A 19098-nucleotide genomic window follows, 5' to 3' on the forward strand; every position below is an offset into this window, starting at 1 on the left:
AGGTGGTGCTCTGCCTTCTTTCCGTTTTCATACTGTACACAATGTGCTTCTCATGGCTTCCACGGTAAAGACACTCTTTTCATTTTGTTTTGTAATTAATAGATATATTGGGGAAGATACTTTGAGACTACGCAAATATCCTGTTGACTATGTAAATATCGTGTTTTTCCTCAAACTTTTACCCATTAATTCTGACATCCATCAGTGGATCTTGTCTATAACAATTACTGTGCTGTTTGCCTCCTGGTGATATTCTAGTTACCTCCTTTCTTATACATTAAGTAACTGGAGTTCTTCTACAAAAAAGAGCTATCCATTCTCCTGGCTTGTTAATTCAATTATTTATGTCAGTATGGACTCATGGATATTTATTTTACCATATGGGTTAAAGTCTAACACTATCGGCCGGGCGCAGTGGCTCATGCCTGTAATCCCAGCACTTTGGCAGGCTAAGACGGGCCAATCACAAGGTCAGGAGTTCAAGACCAGCCTAGCCAACATGGTGAAACCCCGTCTCTACTAAAAAAATTAGCCAGACATGGTGGCAGGTGCCTGTAATCCCAGCTACTCGGGAGGCTGAGGCAGGAGAATCACTTGAAACCGGAAGACAGAGGTTGCAGTGAGCTGAGATCATACCACTGCACTCCAGCATGGGCAACAAGAGTGAAACTCCATCTCAAAAACAAAAACAAAAAAATCTAATACTATCACTTTGTTGCAAATTATTCCAGCTAAGGCCATAAGGAGATTCTTCAGGTGGGCTTCTATAACATTCTGCCCTGCCCCAAACCTTTCTGGAGAACTTCCTTATATTCTGGCACTACAGTATATTCCAGGCTCATCTAGTATTTTTCCTGTCCTGGCCTGGAATCAACTACTTCTCCAAGGAACCGTGGTTCCTCTGACTGGGGAATGGTGTTTAGACACCACAGTCTGGGCCCTAGGGATGCTTATGGCTGCATGGGTGTCAGTTCTTTAGGCCCTCTCAGTGAACAAAGCTAGGAAATACAGGTATGACACTAACCCTCTCATCCATATTCATTTCTGTATATCTGTATAGGTATGTTTGTATCTACCATCCATCCATCCATCCATCCATCCATCCATTCAGAACCATATGTTCATACAGATACTTCTAGTTCCCATCCAACAGCACCAAGTTCATTTCAATCTTCTCCCTTTCCTATTTGTAACCTCTTTCTCTGACAGTGAGGAACTTGGCTCTTTGTTTGTTGAATCCTAGTATTCACATAAGGCAATTTCAGAATTGCTAAACCGTGCCCCTTAAGAAGCCTGTTTACTAACTGAAGTACACCATTTATGCATAGTTTTTTATTGTCTTTAGCCTTATAGTATCCACTTAAAAATGTTGTTTTCCAAAGTTAATTAGGTAACTCCCTACTCCCTTAAATATGGTTATATCAAGCAATTGCATTTCCCTCTCCCTTCAATCCGTCAGTGCTTGTATGCCATTCTGGGTCCCTCCCACCTCTTGGTTGATGTGAATTGTTGGCTTACTTGTCAGGTGTGTGAAACAGTGCCATGGTTCTAGGTCAGAACCATGCAAAAAGTCAAGCTCAGGGAAGAATTGTTCCTTATTCCCCATTTCTGTTTCTTCCTTCTTTCCATCCCTTTTCCATCCACCACTTGTCAGTGACCAAACCCGTTCTTTTCTGGTTTACCCCTCCTGTTATCCATTCCTTTTTAATATCTTGTACCAAGCCCAGATCATGGCAGAATGTCAGCAAATGTTTGACATTAAACTGTTTTCTCTAGTGAACCTTGACTCCTAAAGTCCATTCTATGTCTGCAGTCTCTCCTTTACATAATGAAACTGGCTACTTTATCTTATGACACTCGACAAAAGGCTTGGAAACCACCACTTTCCTTAATTGGGTCGGCTCGAGATGGAATCAAGCAGCCACGCAGGAAAGTATTAGCTAATAATAATGAAGACTATTACTCTTCCTGGACATGAAGAACCACCAGTAACTAGAACTCAGGTTGACGGAAATTCTTTGGCAGCATTTTCACATTTCGGCTATATTTTTTTTAACACAGCATCTCAAAACAACTTGGTAGCATAAGAAATTACGTTTAAGTCTGTGGAAAGCTACAAGATTAAAGGGAATAAGAGTTGCATAAACAATTGCAAGAAAAATAACTAGTAAAAGTTGCAGGGCTTTTTTTTTCCTGTCAACACAATAACATCTTTAATCTTCCACTTGTCCCTTTTCTCTGTAATCAGTACTTGATTTTGCAATTAATGGGGAAGGAAGCCACCAGAGATGAGTCAGTAAATTTAAAACTAGTCTTGAATGTCTGGCAAGGAAAAGAAAGTTTTGCAAATGTACATCTATAGCTAAGAAGGAAACTGGCATTTGGTGTTAGGTACTCATTTTCATATCTGAACAACGCTGGGATCAAAATTAAAGAATATAAAACTTTAGGATCAGGGTAATGTGGATAGGAAAGTCACATGCCATAAGACATTTCCAAGAGGATAATTAAGTGTTTTATACATTCTGCAAGTAAGTAGGCTTTTCCATACCTGAAGTAAAACCAGCCTAGTCCCCTGAAACCTTATTGTAAAGTGATAATTAGACCACCTACTGATGGTGAGGCTGCAAAAGGGTAGGATTATGGGTTTGAGGAGTGTAGACAAGGTTATGGGCAACCCCAGAATCAGTAAGTTTCATTTACAGAGAGATCAGGATTGCAATCTATGTGGATCCAGGGACTTATGTGACATATCAGGGGCAAGGGCTTCCAAACCAAGACAGACTCAAGGCTGAATCCTGGCCAGGCCAATGACCGACTACATATCATTGGGTTGGAAACCTCCCTAAGCTTTGCTTTCTTCATCTCTATAATGGACACAGTAATACCAACTTATAGGTGCGGTGAGCATTAAATTCAACGTGAAGCACTTAGCAAGTGCCCAGCACAAAACAAGAGCTCAATGGGTAAGCAAAGCCTCGTGGAGGAGCGTAAGGAATCCAGAAGCTGCCACCAGCACTGGAATGTTGGCGCTGCCACTTACCCACCATGTGCCCTTGGAAAAGTCACTTCACTCTCAGAGCTCTTGAAGAGGGAGTAGTAATTCAGAATGGGAGTAATAGCCAATAATAAACAGCTCTGAGATAGGGATGATAACAAACTGAGCAGTAGCACAGATCAAATGAATTAATATGAACAGAGCAGTTAGAACAGGGCCAAGCTCATTGCACTCTGTAAGAATGAGTGATGATGATGATTAACTATGATTATTCAATCAGTCCACCAGAGAAATGGGGAGTGGGAGTGCATGGTGGTAAAAGTAAACTATTACACAGAGTACCAGGCCTCGTGGAGTGTATTAGAAAGAGCTGTTTTGGCAACTTACATCAATAGCTAAAGAGCGTACACAGGCTTACCCCGTTCTGTAAATGCTGTGTCGAGTTGTTTAACCCACAGCAGTAAACAGCCAAGCCAAAGTCAAGAGGACAAGTGCTAACACACTCATCAGGAATGTATCCTAGCAATTTGGCTGCAGGGAACAACAACAACAAAAGCCTTGCTCATGTGCTTTGCAAACCATACCCTGCAGTCGGCCTGCTTCAAAATATCTGGTTCTCTAGAGATAGAGAACAAATCTTTAAGGTAAATAAGATGCTACAATCTACAGTGGTGGGGTGCTCGATCTTTCCTCTTCAACTGTTCATCCTCTGGCATATTTATTTAAATTGATCATCTTCTAGAAAAGCTGCATGTCAACTCACGAAAAAAATCAATAGAAAGAAAACTAGTGGGCTGTTCTGTCCTTATTTCTAAACTTGCTAATAAATTGCTATCTCTCATTGTATTGACACTGTGTTAGGTAGGGAACTAGCTATCTGTACCTTATTCCACTTAAACTCACCAAGAAAAGCAGTGTTTCATTAACTTTCCAGGACCTTTTTTTCCAGGCAAGGCGTTATCTCTTGCCCTCTTTCTTCCTTAGGGAAACAGATGGTTATGAAGAAGGGCAATGACACCCCAGGTTTCCTAGAGGGAAATTACTACAGGCTTACACACTCTTAGCCTCGATTCCCAACTCAAGAATGCTCAGAAAATGGAAGGCTTCCTCATAACTTGTACGGAGGCAAAACTTAACCTGAAGTGACACTAGTCCCTAAATTTAAAAAAATTATCTAATTCAGTTTGAACATCACATATAGATTACAATATACTGCCTGAGACCCCACTGGGGGTACTATGTGGTATATGCAAGGTTTTATTCTCCTAGGGGGTACTATGTGGTATATGCAAGGTTTTATTCTCCTAAAAGCAGTAATATCCTCCTAGACTCCCAAATTTCTCCATTCTAAAATACGTCGGGCCGCAAGTCCTACAGATATACAATTGTGAACTTACAGGAGAGTTGCTGATGCTGTTACGTTCCAAACATAGCTTTGTGAATACAGTAAGTGAGAAAAATAATTCTAGCGTTTTTTTTTTGTTTGTTTTTTGTTTTTTGAGACAAGAGTTTCGTTCTGTTGCCCAGGCTGGAGTGCAGTGGCATGATCTTGGCTCAATGCAACCTCCGCCTCCTGAGTTCAGGGGGTTCTCCTGCCTCAGCCTCCTGAGTAGCTGGGATTACAGGCACATGCCACCACACCTGACTGATTTTTGTGTTTTTAGTAGAGACGGGGTTTCCCCATGTTGGCCAGGCTGGTCTCGCACCCCTGACCGCAAGTGATCCACCCACCTCGGCCTCCCAAAGTGCTGGGATTACTGGCGTGAGCCACCGTGCCCGGACAATTCTAGCATTTTCTTTAAACTGCCTTCTTTTAAACCAGAACTGGGACTGAATCTTTACACTGCTAATCTCATGATTTAAAATGGACAATAATCACTAATAATCACTCAGAAATGTCACCCAAAATGCTGTTCTTCCCTCACGTGGCCGCTCCGTAACTCATGCTGTATCAGGTTTTATAGACAATACTCAATGGGGAAGGCCACTTAGAAGCAGACAGGCAGGGTTACCAAGAACATGCACCACTTCCTCATGTGGGTGCCTACTCTTGGCAACTATCCATTTGGAAGCCTAGCCCGCTGAGCACTCCATGAGAACTGGGTTGAACTTCCTGCTACGTTACCTAGCACGGTGCATGATATGGGCAAGCTGATATCCTCTTTGGGGTTCTGTTTCCTTGTACATAAACTGGGGAGAATACCACCTACTATTCAGGACTGCTGGAATGAAATGAAATAAAAGCATGGGCCTAATCCACAGGAATCAAGGTTAGCTTCTTTCCCCAGCCTCTTTCCCCTTCCACACCCTCTCCTCTTCTGACTGAGACATCATCTGGAGACAGGCTGTATAAGTAGAGAGCTTAGTGCTTTCTTCTACGTGGACGAGCTCCCGCAGAGGTATGTTAGTGGTGCCTGTTTGTGTATTGCAAAGTCGAGAGAAATGGATTCCTTTCAAGGTCCCTGAACCCAACTGGAAATCTGAACCTTTAAGGAAAATAGGTGTTGAGCAGGGGAGGAGGGGTCTGCAAGGAGACCCCTGTGCAGGCCCCAGGAGGGTTGGCAGCAGAGGTATCATATAAGGACATCCAGTCACTCATAAGGGCATGGCCTTGTAATTCTAGATCTGGCTGATGATCCGAGGGAGGAAATGCTTCAACCATTCTGAAATCAGAAGTTCTCGCCCCAGCTACACAGACAGCCAGGTCCACCCCTGAGGTTCAACTAGTGTGGCAATTCTCAAGGGTCTCCATGTGATTTCAGTATGGAAGCCTAAGTTGCAAACTACTGCCCAGAAATTGTTAGTATTTATTTCTCTGGAATGACAACAGAAACCTGGAGTACAAAAGACTCACAGGTGCAAGAATTTGCCTACTTCGTCCACTCTGGTGGTCCAGCCTTGGGAAGAGGGTCCACCATCAGAAAACCAATGAGCCACAGGAAGCTGCTCCTGCTTGGCTTGGCTTGCCCTGGCTTCCAGGAAGGGAGGCACACTGGCTAAACCCAGGCACCTGGGCAGGTGGAGGTAGGTCTCTAACTGTGCAGACAGACGGGGCACCAGCCCTGGGTGTGGGGTGGGGAACAGGGTGGGCGCGTGGGAACTGGTCAGGAAAGAGGAACTCTAGGGGCTCTATTTTCTCCCCTGACTGAAAACAAAGCCCCCTCCTCCCTGATTAGGAAGGGAAAAATACACAGAACAGGGCCCCACATAGCCCAGGAGTTATCAGAATTATAGAACAGAGAACAAATGTTAATGTTTAACCGAATAGGGTTTTTGGAAAACATGCTCAAGAGTCGCTAGCATCATCCCACCTGGGGCTTTCCCATTCCTGGTCATCCTTGTCTTTCTCTTCTTTGGTGTCTCCTGTATGTGGGTGTTTCTGCACAATTCGCATTCCACCAGCTTTCACTGAAATGAAAACAGAGAGTGTGGGATTAATGTGGAAATGGGGCTGCCTGTGGATCAGGGGGACCAGCTGGAAAGGTTTTGGTTGCCCAGTGGCCACAAGTCAGTCTGGAGAATCTGGCAATGAAAATGATTAACTAGGGAAGGTCAGGGTTGTCGGGGTAAATTCAAAATGATACAGCACTCAACATAATCTCTTACTACAGATCCACTCAGAAACTTTCCAAGGCTCTTGTTTTTCTATCTGGTCACCTTTCAAGTATTTTGTCAGAGCAGCAGTGTAACGAGGGCACAAACTACACAAAGAGAGTGGCTGCTGCTTTCAGTTCTCCACAGTCTCAACACAAGGGCTCACCTCAACCCTCCCCTGTGAAATTTACTTTCTCAAATATCGAAGATGTTTTTGATGGGGTGATATGGTGATGGGTGACATGGGACAGCTACTGTGCCTTCACAGAGCCCAGGCAAGTGGCAACAAAACTTCTACTGCAGCTTTGCCCAAACTGTGCTGTGAAACCCTACCGCTGGCAGATGTTAACTTAGTTTTAAAAAACAGCTTTATTGATATGTAATTCATGTAGAATACAATTCATTCATTTAAACTGTATAATTCGATGGTTTTGAGTGCATTCAGAATTGTACAACCATTGCCATAATCAATTTTAGGAGATTTTCATCACCCCAAACAGAAACCCCACAGCCATGAACAGTCACCCTCCATTCCATCCCTCCCAGCTCCTGGAAGCCAGTCACCTGGACTTGCTTATTTCGGACATGTGATATAAGTGGAATTATAAACTATGTGGCCTTTGGTGACTGGCTCCTTGCACTTAGCGTGTTTTCAAGGTTCATCCATGTTACAGCACGTGTAAGTATCTCATTCCTCTTCTTGTCAAATATTCTATTGCATGGATGTATCACACTGTATCTCTCCACTCATCAATTAGACATTTGCGTTGTTTCCACTTTTTTGGCTATTATGAACAATGCAGCTGTGAAGAACTTAGACATAAGTTTTTGTATGGACATATGTTTTCATTTCCTTGAGTATATACCGAGAAATGGAACTGTCAGGCCACATGGTGACTCTGAATTTATCCTTCTGAAAACCACCAAGCTGTCTTCCAAAGCCTCCACACTATTTCACATTCCCACCAGTGTGTGGGTTCCAATTCTCCACATGTTCCCGACACTTACTATTGTGTGTCTTTTTAATTATAGCCATCCTAGTGGGTGTGAAGTGGTCTCTTATTGTGGTTTGATTTGCAATTCCTTTATGGCTAATATGTTAATACTGTGTTGTAAGGGGTCGGGTAATCTAGCATCTAATAAGAGTGGGAAATGCCAGGTTGAACAAAATTAAATAGGTTTCCCCAAGAGAGACCTTCTTGGCCCTTAGTGTGCTACCTGCATGAGGAAGACTTACAGGAGGCATACAGCATGCCGGCTCTCCCCAGCCTATCTGACCACACAACTTTTTTTTTTTTTTTTTGGCTATAATACCAGTTATCCTCCATCAGGGCTACAGTGTTCCAAGAACAGAATTTGGAAATGCTGGCTGGCCCTAAATCCAAAAAGCCAGCCTCGCATGGTGGCCACCAGCATGTGTTTGGGGTCGGCACGTTCCTCCACGCCCTCAGCTATGTGGTCTCAGACTACTGTCTCAGATTCTCAAAGATTCCCTGCTTCATTTGCAGAAAGGAGATAAACCTCCTCAGACTATTAAGAAGAGAGAGGCGTTCGGGAGAGTGGGGTGCTGGCTAGAAAGCAGGGTCATTTTCCTTGCAGTCATTGGCCCCCCAGGCTCTGGATGCGGGCCTTACTGAGCTTTACCCTTCAAGTCTCTGAGTCTCTGCCACAAGACGGCTAACATCACGATACAGTCAACTTGCCACACCATGTCCTCTGGCATTTTAAACTGAGTGGACCCTGCCGAGTCACGAAAACCCAGGCCAACTTTCTTTATGCTGCTGATGAACGGGAAGGAGAATGGGAGAGGCAGCCTGGGGCTTACATGCTTCAGGTGTACTAGTCTTCAATTTCCCTGGGAGACTTGGCCAGCCCGACTGGAGGGAGATGGTGACGTTTGCTCCCAGGACCAGCACTGCCCCAGCAGCTGGCTGTTAGAAAAGGGCAAAAGAGAGCAAGGAAAATGAAGGACTATGTTTAAACCATTCCTCTGCTGGCTTGGGTTTAGAACTAAAATCTCCCCGCTGCCCGCACCTCTTCTCAACGGAGAGGACATTCTACTTGGGGCAGAAGGAAACAGAATCCTATTCAGTAATCCTCTCAAAAATCTGCTCTATATCCCATCAATTGATTTTTAATCACTCTATTTTTCATTCCTACAGCTTTTGTCTCAAATTCACCAGGTATTTGATGGGGTCTTATTCTTTTCTTGTGCGTTCAATTCCTTTATATATTTAATCATTTTAGTTGTATATCCAATTATTTGATTTTATGAAGTCCTCTGGAGTCTAATCCTGCTGTCTGTTTTTGCCTGTGGATTCTTGCTCTTGTCCTGGGAGACTTGGAGGAGGAATCTGTCTTCACTGGGCTTTACCAGTAAGGATCTTATGGGGCCTGTGATGCAGACAGCAACCCTCTGGGGAGATGCTACACGTGTTTTTGTCAGGCCAGGAGTATAGGTGTCTGAAAATCCTTTTCAAGGCAGATTTCTCAGAAGACAAATTGCCAAACAGTACAAATACGAACTGAACTCATGTAAAAGCAAGCCTTTGTTTACAAATTCTCAAGGAGACCTCTGTCCCCATGTGGAGCCCAGCCTGACACAGTCCGGCTTCCTGGCCCTCCTAGGGCCACTGGGCAGGTTTCCCTCTTCCACCTTTCCCCAGGGGTGTGGCCTCTGAGCATCCAACTTTGGCTACTCCCTGCCTCCCGTGGGCCCACCTCTCATGCTAAAGGTCTGAATTTCGGTTCCTTCTTCGTTTTGGGTTTCCAGGAATTCCTTTCACTTCAAGGTCAAATTCTTTTAAAAAAGCAAAAAGCCAAAGACAAAACAGAAAAGACCTACCATTTGCAGGCAGCTTTTTAATCTAAGATTAAAAAGATTTCCCAGCCTATGTAGTTGGCCTCCCAGTCAGAAATGGAGACTGAAAATACAATTATCTACACCTTAGGGTCATTTTCCACTCTCTTGAAACACAGGATCTCAGAGTTATGAATGTTTTGGGCTCAAGGAAGAGCTTAGAAGAACTGTCCCACTAAATGTTTTTTAAAAATTCATTTCCCTCCCTGCTCTATCCCACCTCTTTCCCATGCTCATCAGAAATTGATGAAAGATGCTATTATGGGCTGAATAGTATCCCCCCAAAATTCATAGGTTGAAGTCCTAACTGACATACCCTTAAATTGTAATTGTATTTGGAGAGAGGGTCTTAAAAGATAATTAAGTTAAAATGAGGAATTGAGGTAGGGCTCTAATATAATAGAAATGGTGTCTCTATAAGAGAAAGAGACACCGGGTTGTACACACACAGAGAAATGGCCTGCAAGGAAACAGCAAGAAAGTGCCATCTGCAAGCCCAGGAGAGAGGCCTCAGGAGAAAGCAGAGCTGCCAACACCTTGATCTTGGATTTCAGCCTCCCAAGCTGGGAGAAATAAATGTCTATGGTTTAAGCCACCCGGTCTGTGGTATTTTGTTAAGGCAGGCCAAACCAACAATACAGATGCCCATTTAAAAATGATCTCTGAATCTTTCCAACTTGGCACACATAAAACTTTTAAACTGTAACTCATAGATGTGTTCATAAAGTAAAAATAAAAAGAGCTGTGCAACTAACTACAAAGAAAACTAATGATGAATGTGAAGGTGACATTTGAAATGATCAAGTCTTCTGAAGCTCCTGCAGGGCAGCCTGTCCACTCCTCCGCTGAAATAAGCACACAATGTCAAGGCTCAATCACCCAGCATTAGCACTTGCATTTAATTTAGTTTCTAAAAACAATTAACTTCATTAATCCCTCTCAGTTATGTTTGGTGATTAATGTAGCAATAAAAAGTGGCAATAATAACAATAATAACTCAAAGCTGAGACAGATTCATTTTAACTTACAATACTGCCAAAAAATATGACAGCACATATTTATTGTGATTGTTGTATCACTGTCTCTAGAACTCTTCATTTGTAAAACTACAAAAGAAGAATTACTTTTGCAGAAATCTTTGCAGAATTATTTGCAAATCAGTATTTTTAGGAGAAACAGAAAAACCTTAGATTTTTGTTGTGGTGGTTGTTATTCAAATAAGAGCTTCAAATGTAAAGAATAAGCTTCCTCTTAGCAGAAGTGCTGTGCAGAGGATAAGAACACAGATGCTGGAGCCAGAACCTTGGGATCAAATCTCAGTTCTGCCTGTGTGTGTGTGTGTGCATGTGCCTGTGCATAAGTGTGTACACATGTGTGCATACATATGTGCTTGTGTGTGTGTGTGGCTGTGTGTGGGCAAGTTGCTGAAGCTCTCTGTGCCTCAGGGTCTTCCACCTATGAAGAAAGAGTGAAAATGTTCCCCTCTCCCAGGGCCAGCTGAGGATTACATGAGTTAGGACACATGAAATGCATCCAACAGGACCTGGCACACAGGATGTGCTCAACTGTTAGCTAGTCTTATTAAATGGGTTTTTAAGTTAGCATTTAGTACTTAAGAGAGGCCTCTGGAGTCCTCAAATCGTTGGTGCTTTTCCAGCTCTTCACCCTCTCTTCACAGCAGTTCCTTAAAGAGTGCTGCCCTATGGGTTGCTGGGGAATGAAGGCCATGCCCTGTAAAGCACCTGCCCATCATGGTGCTGACCACCACCAGGACCTCCGTCATTACATCACCACCTGAGGAAGCTTTGGGAGAATCACAGATCCAACTTCTGCTCCTCATCACCACTCTGTGGCAGGCACCGCTCTAACCACTTGGAGTCCACGCATCTTTCACTGCACAGCAGCCCCACGGAGTAGATCCTGAGGCAGGGAGAAGGGGAAGCCAGCGGCCCCAAATTGCACAACTGGCAAGCGGCAGACTGGGTTCCACCCTTAATCGTAGGTAAGCCTTTCCTTGCTCAGACTCCCTCCAGGAAACAGAGCACCATGGCTTCTGAGAGTAACTCAAAGGAACGGCCTATAGACAGGGCCAGGTTATTACACTACCTAGATAAGGGAAGGTGAGTTTGAAATGAAAAGCTCTCCACAGAGCAGTTGCCTGCCCAAGTGGGAAGGGGAGTGGAGGAAGCTTTACCTACGGTCACATCTGGGAGGTAAGCAAACACCAAGGAGGCAAATGACTATGTGGGACCCTGGGCCAAGCATCCGTCCTCAGGTGTCAGGATGCCTGGCTGTAAGACGCAGTCACTGGTGGCTTGCTATCTGCTAGTGCCAAATAGCACACTAGAAAATGCTACTGCGGGAAGAAGAAAGGGGAAATACCGGAACAGTCCCATGAACCAGGGAGCAATTTCCAGCGGGGAGCTAGGAAGGGCTGTTAACTCACACAAATGTCCCAAAAGCATTCACTGCAGGTACTGGAGTATGACTCACAAGTATATGCTACCTTGTTCTTGCCTGAGAAGAGCTATGGAAATGTTATTCAAAGGGAAGCTCTTCTACCTAAAAGAAGTGACGAAAGGTTCTGAGGACTGTTCCGGTGGAAGGAACAAAACAAAACAGAAAACAACCAGTGCTGCAGGTTATGATTAAACCAAAGGATCTCAGGTAGAGCAATGTAGTGGCAGGTAAGCAAAGGGGTTGGTGAGATTAGGTGGGTAGAACTTCCCAATGTGAACAGGGCAAGGGACTATGGCCTATCTTAGTTAAGAAAAATGACTCCACCAGGAGAGAAGAGAATCACTGGCAAGTGGAGACTCACATCTATGGAAGCCCCTGCACCTGAAGGTGGGAACCCTAAAAAGTGGAGAGGATAAAGGGGTGAGAGGCGGTAAGAACGTATGCAGAGAGTGGGTACTGACAGTCTGGCCCAATAACAGACATGAGTTATAGAAGACCCCAATGAGAACCTTGCCCCCAGACCAAGTGGAGCCCTTACAGGAGCTTTCAGGTGTGCATACATAAGGTAGAAGTAATGGTTTGTGCTAAAAAATGAGCTGGAGCCCCAGATACTTTCCTGAATTTGCACTCTCGTTGGCTTCATACTGCTATTCTGTGCTCAGAATCATAGACTGTGAAGGTGAGAAGGCTCTTAAATTACACGGAGCAACCCCGTTAAAGAATGAAGTTCAGAGACATAGTGGGACCCCCCTGGGCCAAACACTCCATCTTCCACAGCAGTGTGTGTTCCATCCTTGACATAGTTTCTGACCCAAAGGACAAAATGAGTACTGACTGGGCCAGGATGGGCACCCTGCCGGACAGCTGACTGGGCCCCTTTCAAGCTGGGAGGTACATGGAGCAGCTACATGTATATCCTTGAGTGTAGGGAGGCTGATTTCAAAAAGTTCAGGGGAAAGTAGGATCGGCTGCCTGGAAGTGCTTTGGAAAAGCTGTCATTGGGAATTGGTTGAGGCAAGGACTAGTCAGGTGTTCGCCAGTCTCACTCCCAGCTTCCCCATAGTTGGATTGGGGGCATCAAACTGGGTCCTGCCCAATAGTATGGGGAAAAGTGACTTTGGTGGGCAGCATCATGTCATCACGTCCCCCCACTCTGGAACCTGTGAGTGTGCTGGGCTACATGGCCAGGGGAAATGAGGGTTGTAGATGGAATTAAGGTTGCTCATCAGCTGACTGTAAGCTGAGGAAGAAGAAGGGAAACTGCTATTCTGTGCTTAGAATCACAGACTGAAGGTGAGGAGATGATTCTGGATTACCCAGGTGGGCCCATGTAATCTCAAGGGTCTCTGAATGTGAAAGAGGGAGGCGGAAGAGTCAGGGCTCTGAGTGTGTGATGTGAGGATGTGACTGGTCATTGCTGCCTTTGAAGAAGCTTTCCTTGGCTCGTGGAGGAAGGCGCCACGAGCCAAGGAAAGTGGGCGGCCTCTAGAAGCTGGAAAAGGCAAGAAAATGGGATTCTCCCCTGATGATCCTCCAGAAGGAACCAGTTGCCCTGTGGATACTTAGATTTTAGCCCAGTGAGACCCATCTTGGACTTCTCACCTCTAGAACTGTAACATAATAAAACTGTGTTGTTTAGAACCACTAAGTTTATTGTGATTTGGTACAGCAGCCATAGGAAACTGATGTGATGATGCACACCACTTGTGGGCCACACCATACAGACCCCAGCACGGCGACCTACACTTGTCCCGTCTGCAGCAGCCACACAATGAAAAGCTAGTGTTATGCAGCAAGGGGTGTCTGGGCCTCTGAATTGCTCTTTGTTAAGAAGACCCCCCCCAGAAGAGAAATAAACCTGGATTAGTTTGGCCACTGAGAATTTAGGTTGTTTGTTACAACAGGAAGTACCATTCTCTATACCTAATATAGTACTTTATACAAAAGTGAATATTCTCTATAGAAACAAAAAAGACTTCTGAAGCTGGGAAGGGAAAAGCAGTCACAAAACCAAGTAAGAATGCACAGGGCACTGGCCGAAATGAAAAGGACACTCACCAAAGATGTTAGAAGTCACAGATAACCAAAAATGGCTAGGGAAGGCTGGGTGCGGTGGCTCATGCCTGGAGTCCCAACACTTTGGGAGGCCAAGGTGGGCAGGTCGCTTGAGCCCAGGAGTTTGAGACCTGACTGGACAACATAGTAAAACCTTGTGTCTACACAAAATACACAAATTAGCTGGTTGTGGTGGTGCACACCTGTAGTCCCAGCTACTCAGCACACTGAGGCGAGAAGATCTCTTGAGCCCAGGAGGCCAAGGTTGCAGTGAGCCAAGATCACGCCACTGCACTCAAGCCTGAGAGAGACCCTGTCTAGACCAAAAAAAAAAAAAAAAGGCTAGGGAAGAGGTGAAATGCCATGGGCCACCTTGACAGAAGGCTTCTGAAAAAACATAGTAACTAAAGGGTCTTGTTTTCCTTGGCATGTTGGGAACAAGGGCAGACCTCTTACCTGGACCGTTCAATTTCTGGTCCTGACTGGTTGACACTGGGACTATGCTTAGCAAATCTGTGACCACAGGGTTAATAGAAGACAAATTAGTCTTCCGTTTCTAGCAATGGATAATCTGAAAGTCTTTCTGCAGGGAGATAATTCAGGGAGAATTACACTAGACTTTTGAAAGGCATCCTTAACTCATGTCTGACGTATCAATTAGTGTAAGAGAGAACTAAGTTACTCTGAAGTTACTAAAAAAAGTAACATGGCTTGAAATAAATACAATCATGCTTATATTTCCATTTGATTCACTTTGAGAGGGGATGTAGAGTCTGCTTTTCAAAGAAAACCACATGTAAGATTAGTAACATTCAAAGCTATCATGTAGCAGATTTATGAGAACTCTACTGACACATGGTTTTGGCTCCACTGGGAAACGGAGGGGAACAGGGCCAGCAAAACGTATTTAACAAAGAGATTTTACCCATCTCACTGCCACAGACTCACAAAGACTGGCAGAAATGAGTAATAGCGAGGCTTATAATTAGGTCCTCTTTTCTGCTGTGGAATGCTATGACTGCTGTTAGATGAAACAGAAAGAATCTCGCTAATTCTAACTCTGCTAATCTGCATTTGCAATAACTCATCAAACAAGCAGTCTCACCCCATTTCTCTGCAAATATTTTGTAGTCAAGAGCAGTGGTGAGGTCTCAAATCATTAAGGCTGGATTACTTCTACAGAGGACTGCAGACGACAGCACATTTGCCAGGACATGATGCAGTGCCATCCATCACTTGTAAATAACAATACCTGTATTTGCACAGCACCTTTCTCTAACACTCTTCAGAAGCCTTTACAAACTGCCTCATTCATCTCCCACCTTGGCAGGAGGCACCTGGCCAGTGATGGAGTCGTCTGTCGGGCCGCTGAAGTTCCAAAAGGCAACAGCCTTTCCGGCCGCTCCCACTAGGTCACTAGCTCAGGGGAGTTGGCAACAGACACTCCAAACAATTTGGTCAGGTTTTTTTTTTTTTTGACGAAATATTCGCTCTTCTTGCCCAGGCTGGAGTCCAGTGGTGTGATCCTGGCTCACCACAACCTCTGCCTCCCAGGTTCAAGCGATTTTCCTGCCTCAGCCTCCAGAGTAGCTGAGATTACAGGCACCCACCAGCACACCCGACTAATTTTGTATTTTTGGTAGAGACGGGGTTTCAACATGTTGGCCAGGCTAGTCTTGAACTCCTGAGCTCAGGTGCTCTCCCCACCTGGGTCTCCCAAAGTGCTGGGATTATAGGTGTGAGCCACTGCACCCGGCTCTGGGTCAGGTTTTTAAACGGCACTGTCCTCGGTATCTCAATGTTAAGATGACTGGTGATTTCATGAGTTAAACGTGCCAAGCGCTTAGAAGTGTGTCAGCACATTGTGACACTCAACAAACTTCATTAGTGTTTCCACCAGTCTGCTGCCTGAACCGGCCAAGAGGACCACCTGCAACCCTGCGCACAGTACAGAGAGCTCAGAGTTGAGGAAGGTGTGGGCCCGGTTTGCTATGGGGGCAGTGAGGGGTGAGAAGAGGCCCTGGGGAAACTCTGGAGTGCTTATTGAGTATTTTGTGCCACCCCGGGAATAAAGAGATCAAGAAGACCCAGCCCTGGAAGCAAGAAGACAGGCAGAGAGGCGAAGGTTAGTGCACGAAGGAAAACAAGGGGATTGCGGGGAATGTACAGGAGATATGGGCCAGACAGCAACAAAGAGAAGACACAAAAGAACATTAAGATAGTCACTGTAAGAGAATTTTATTATTTCTGATTGAGCATTGAGGCACAAGTCTGTTATCCAATTTAAGCACTTAATGAAAGCATTCTCAACATTTTTAAGGCAGTGATTTTGATTTATGAACTGTGCTCTTGGCTATCCTTGATGATTACCCTTTATTGTAGTGGGCCGCCTTTTTTTTTTTTTTTTTAAAAACTGTATCCTTCAGAGCTGCCTACTCTCTGGCAATGCCAGACTAAACAAGAACACCAGAGCTTCCTGCCAGAAAAGGTTCACACATGGTCCTCTGTAACATCTGGGAAAGCACATTTGAGGGGTGCTGTTGGCATCTGAGGGGTGCTGTTGGCATTTGAGGGGTGCTGTTGGCATTTGAGGGATGCTGCTGGCATTTGAGGGGTGCTGCTGTTGGGCCCCTCCTCTAACTATGGTCTTGGAGACAGATGACAGATGGTGACAGCCACCCGCAAGAGCTCACCCCGTAAGTCTAAAGGGGTTGCCCTGAAGTTACTAGAGGAGTTTACCTGGGGGATGAACAGTGCTGGTACCCTGATGCTGAAGCGGGACGTGAGACTCACTGCAGCAAACACAGCCCCACCCTGCGACTTGCCCCGAGGCCCAAACCTCGAATTTCATAAACGAGAAAAACTGAGCCCCAGTGAAGCGTGAAGTGATGTCTTCAAACTTAGAACCCAAGCTCACTGCTACACTAGCACAAATAAGCTGCCTCTTCCCTCCTCAGGGGTAAATAAACTACTTACTCTGTAATTCACAAAGCCTAGCTGTTTACTCTGCAATTCAAAGAAAACCAGAGTCCAGCAAGGAATTTCTCCCAGGGAGTGAGTATGTACAGTTTATACCTCTGACCTTAAAAATCTCCATATGGGCACTTTGGAAGGCTGAGGCGGGTGGATCACCTGAAGTCAGGAGTTCAAGACCAGCCTGGCCAACATGGCAAAATCCGGTCTCTACTAAAAATACAAAAATCAGCCAGGTGTGGTGGCAGGCACCTGTAAACCCAGCTACTCGGGAGGCTGAGGCAGGAGAATCTCTTGAACCTAGAAGGCGGAGGTTGCAGTGAGCCAAGATCGTGCCACTGCACTCCTAGGTGACAGAGTGAGACTCTGTTTCAAAAAACAAAACAAAACAAAAAACTTCTATATGGGTGTGTCTCTGTATGCAATTTAATTACTGTACTTTGGTTCTGTATCATTCCAAGAGATACTCCTTAATGTAACCCATGTCCTGGGGAGCGGAGGGCCAGAGCAGGCGGCTGCTGCAGTTCCTGGAGGCAGCCCTGCCCCGGGTGGAAATCAAGGCGCTCCTCCCCACAGTGGACAGGGACCCGCTGTGGTAGAATGGAAGTCAGTTACCCTTAAAGGAAATCCCATTAAAAAAAAACAACTCCCTTTGAAGTACTTTTTTTCTTAAAACCAATGCAACACAAATTCCCCCAAAACCATTTTCCATCACAGTGGAATGATTTTCTAAAACCCCATGCCTCTTAAGTTCTCTGGCATCAGTTAGACATTTTTCTTTCCCAGTGCCAGTTAGTTTTGTTGTAGAGAGCCTCCGTCACCACTGAAAAATATTGCCTACTCTGGACTGCAACATATTTAAAGAACCGCTCCTATTCATTGTGCTGGTGCAGAGAATTCCCGCCCTATAGCGGAGGACAGCAGAGAAGGATAATGGGAATCTTTTTTTTTTTTTTTTTTTTTCTGAGATGGAGTCTCGCTCGCTTTGTCGCCAAGGCTGGAGTGCTTTGGCTCAATCTTGGCTCACTACAACTTCTGCCTCCCGGGTTCAAGCCATTCTCCTGCCTCGGCCTCCTGAATAGCTGGGATTACAGGCGCTCGCCAACATGCCCAGCTAATTTTTCTACTTTTAGTAGAGACGGGGTTTCACCATGTTATCCAGGCTAGTCTTGAACTCCTGACCTCAAGTGATCCACTCTCCTTGGCCTCCCAAACTGCTGGGGTTACAGGCATGAGCCACCGCGCCTGGCCAAGAATCTTTATTGTCAAGAAAATGGCACAAATGTGCCACCAAAAGAAGCCATGTTTCTCAAAGACTTCTGTTGCTAAAAGACTGAGTTTATGACACTAAGGCGTGCTATTAAGACCTAAAAGAACCTCACGCATCCATACATTGAGGGGACTTGGCTTCTGAGACCCAAGGCCTTTGATCTTCTCACCAGTGTCCCTCCATATGGGCCGACTGCCACTGGAAAGAAGAGTAGAAACGGAAACAGACCCGTCTGGACAGAATCCAAAGTGCAAACAGGAACTGTGCCCAGAGAGAGGAGGAGGTGGCAGAAGCATGAAGGCTGCTTAGATCCCTATGTTCTAAGAAAGACCGCTCTTTCCTGGCTTTAACTTCCTTGGCTCAGAAGTTTAGGATTTGCTCAAAATCAGAAAAGGCAACTTTGGGGGTAAAAAAAAATCTGGATGTGGAAGAAACTGGCGGTGAAAGTCATATTGAGTGATTAATGATAAAAATTATTTCCGCTCCTTGGTTCTTGAGTCGGTATGAAACGCTGGCAGCCTCTAATTAATCACCACCATGATATTAACACCACTTACTTTTCATTACTTCTGCTACTTTCTTTCTAGACATCTGTATCCTCTAAGTAAATATTATCCGCCAAAACTTTGTTATAAGTTATGCAACTGGGTTCGCCCAAGGCACCGGAGGCTGCGCGCAATCGCACAGGTACGCGGCCGCCCGCGTTCCTCAGGAAGAAACGCTTCGCCGCCGCCGGCAAGCGGGGCCGAAGCTCCGGCGGGCTTGTCCCGGGCCTGGGCGCCCGACCTCTCCGCGGCCCGCGCCCCTCGGGCGGGCATCAGGGCCCGGAACCCGTCTCAGCGCTCGCCGGGGCCCTCCCCGCGGAGCCCCCGCCCGGCGCCCCCGGGT

The 19098-nt window shown here is 45.4% G+C and overlaps 1 protein-coding gene across 1 annotated transcript in view; it reads right to left on the reverse strand.

Moving 5' to 3' along the window:
- Window positions 1–19098, reverse strand: part of DAP (death associated protein) — a 102822-nt gene that overhangs the window by 75878 nt on the left and 7846 nt on the right. Inside the window, exon 2 of the mRNA XM_024356551.3 lies at window positions 6310–6406. Coding sequence (XP_024212319.1) covers window positions 6310–6406 — 97 coding nt within the window. The remainder of the gene's footprint in view (window positions 1–6309; window positions 6407–19098) is intronic.

This window comes from Pan troglodytes, chromosome 4 (assembly GCF_028858775.2).
Source record: "Pan troglodytes isolate AG18354 chromosome 4, NHGRI_mPanTro3-v2.0_pri, whole genome shotgun sequence".
Taxonomy (NCBI): domain Eukaryota; kingdom Metazoa; phylum Chordata; class Mammalia; order Primates; family Hominidae; genus Pan; species Pan troglodytes.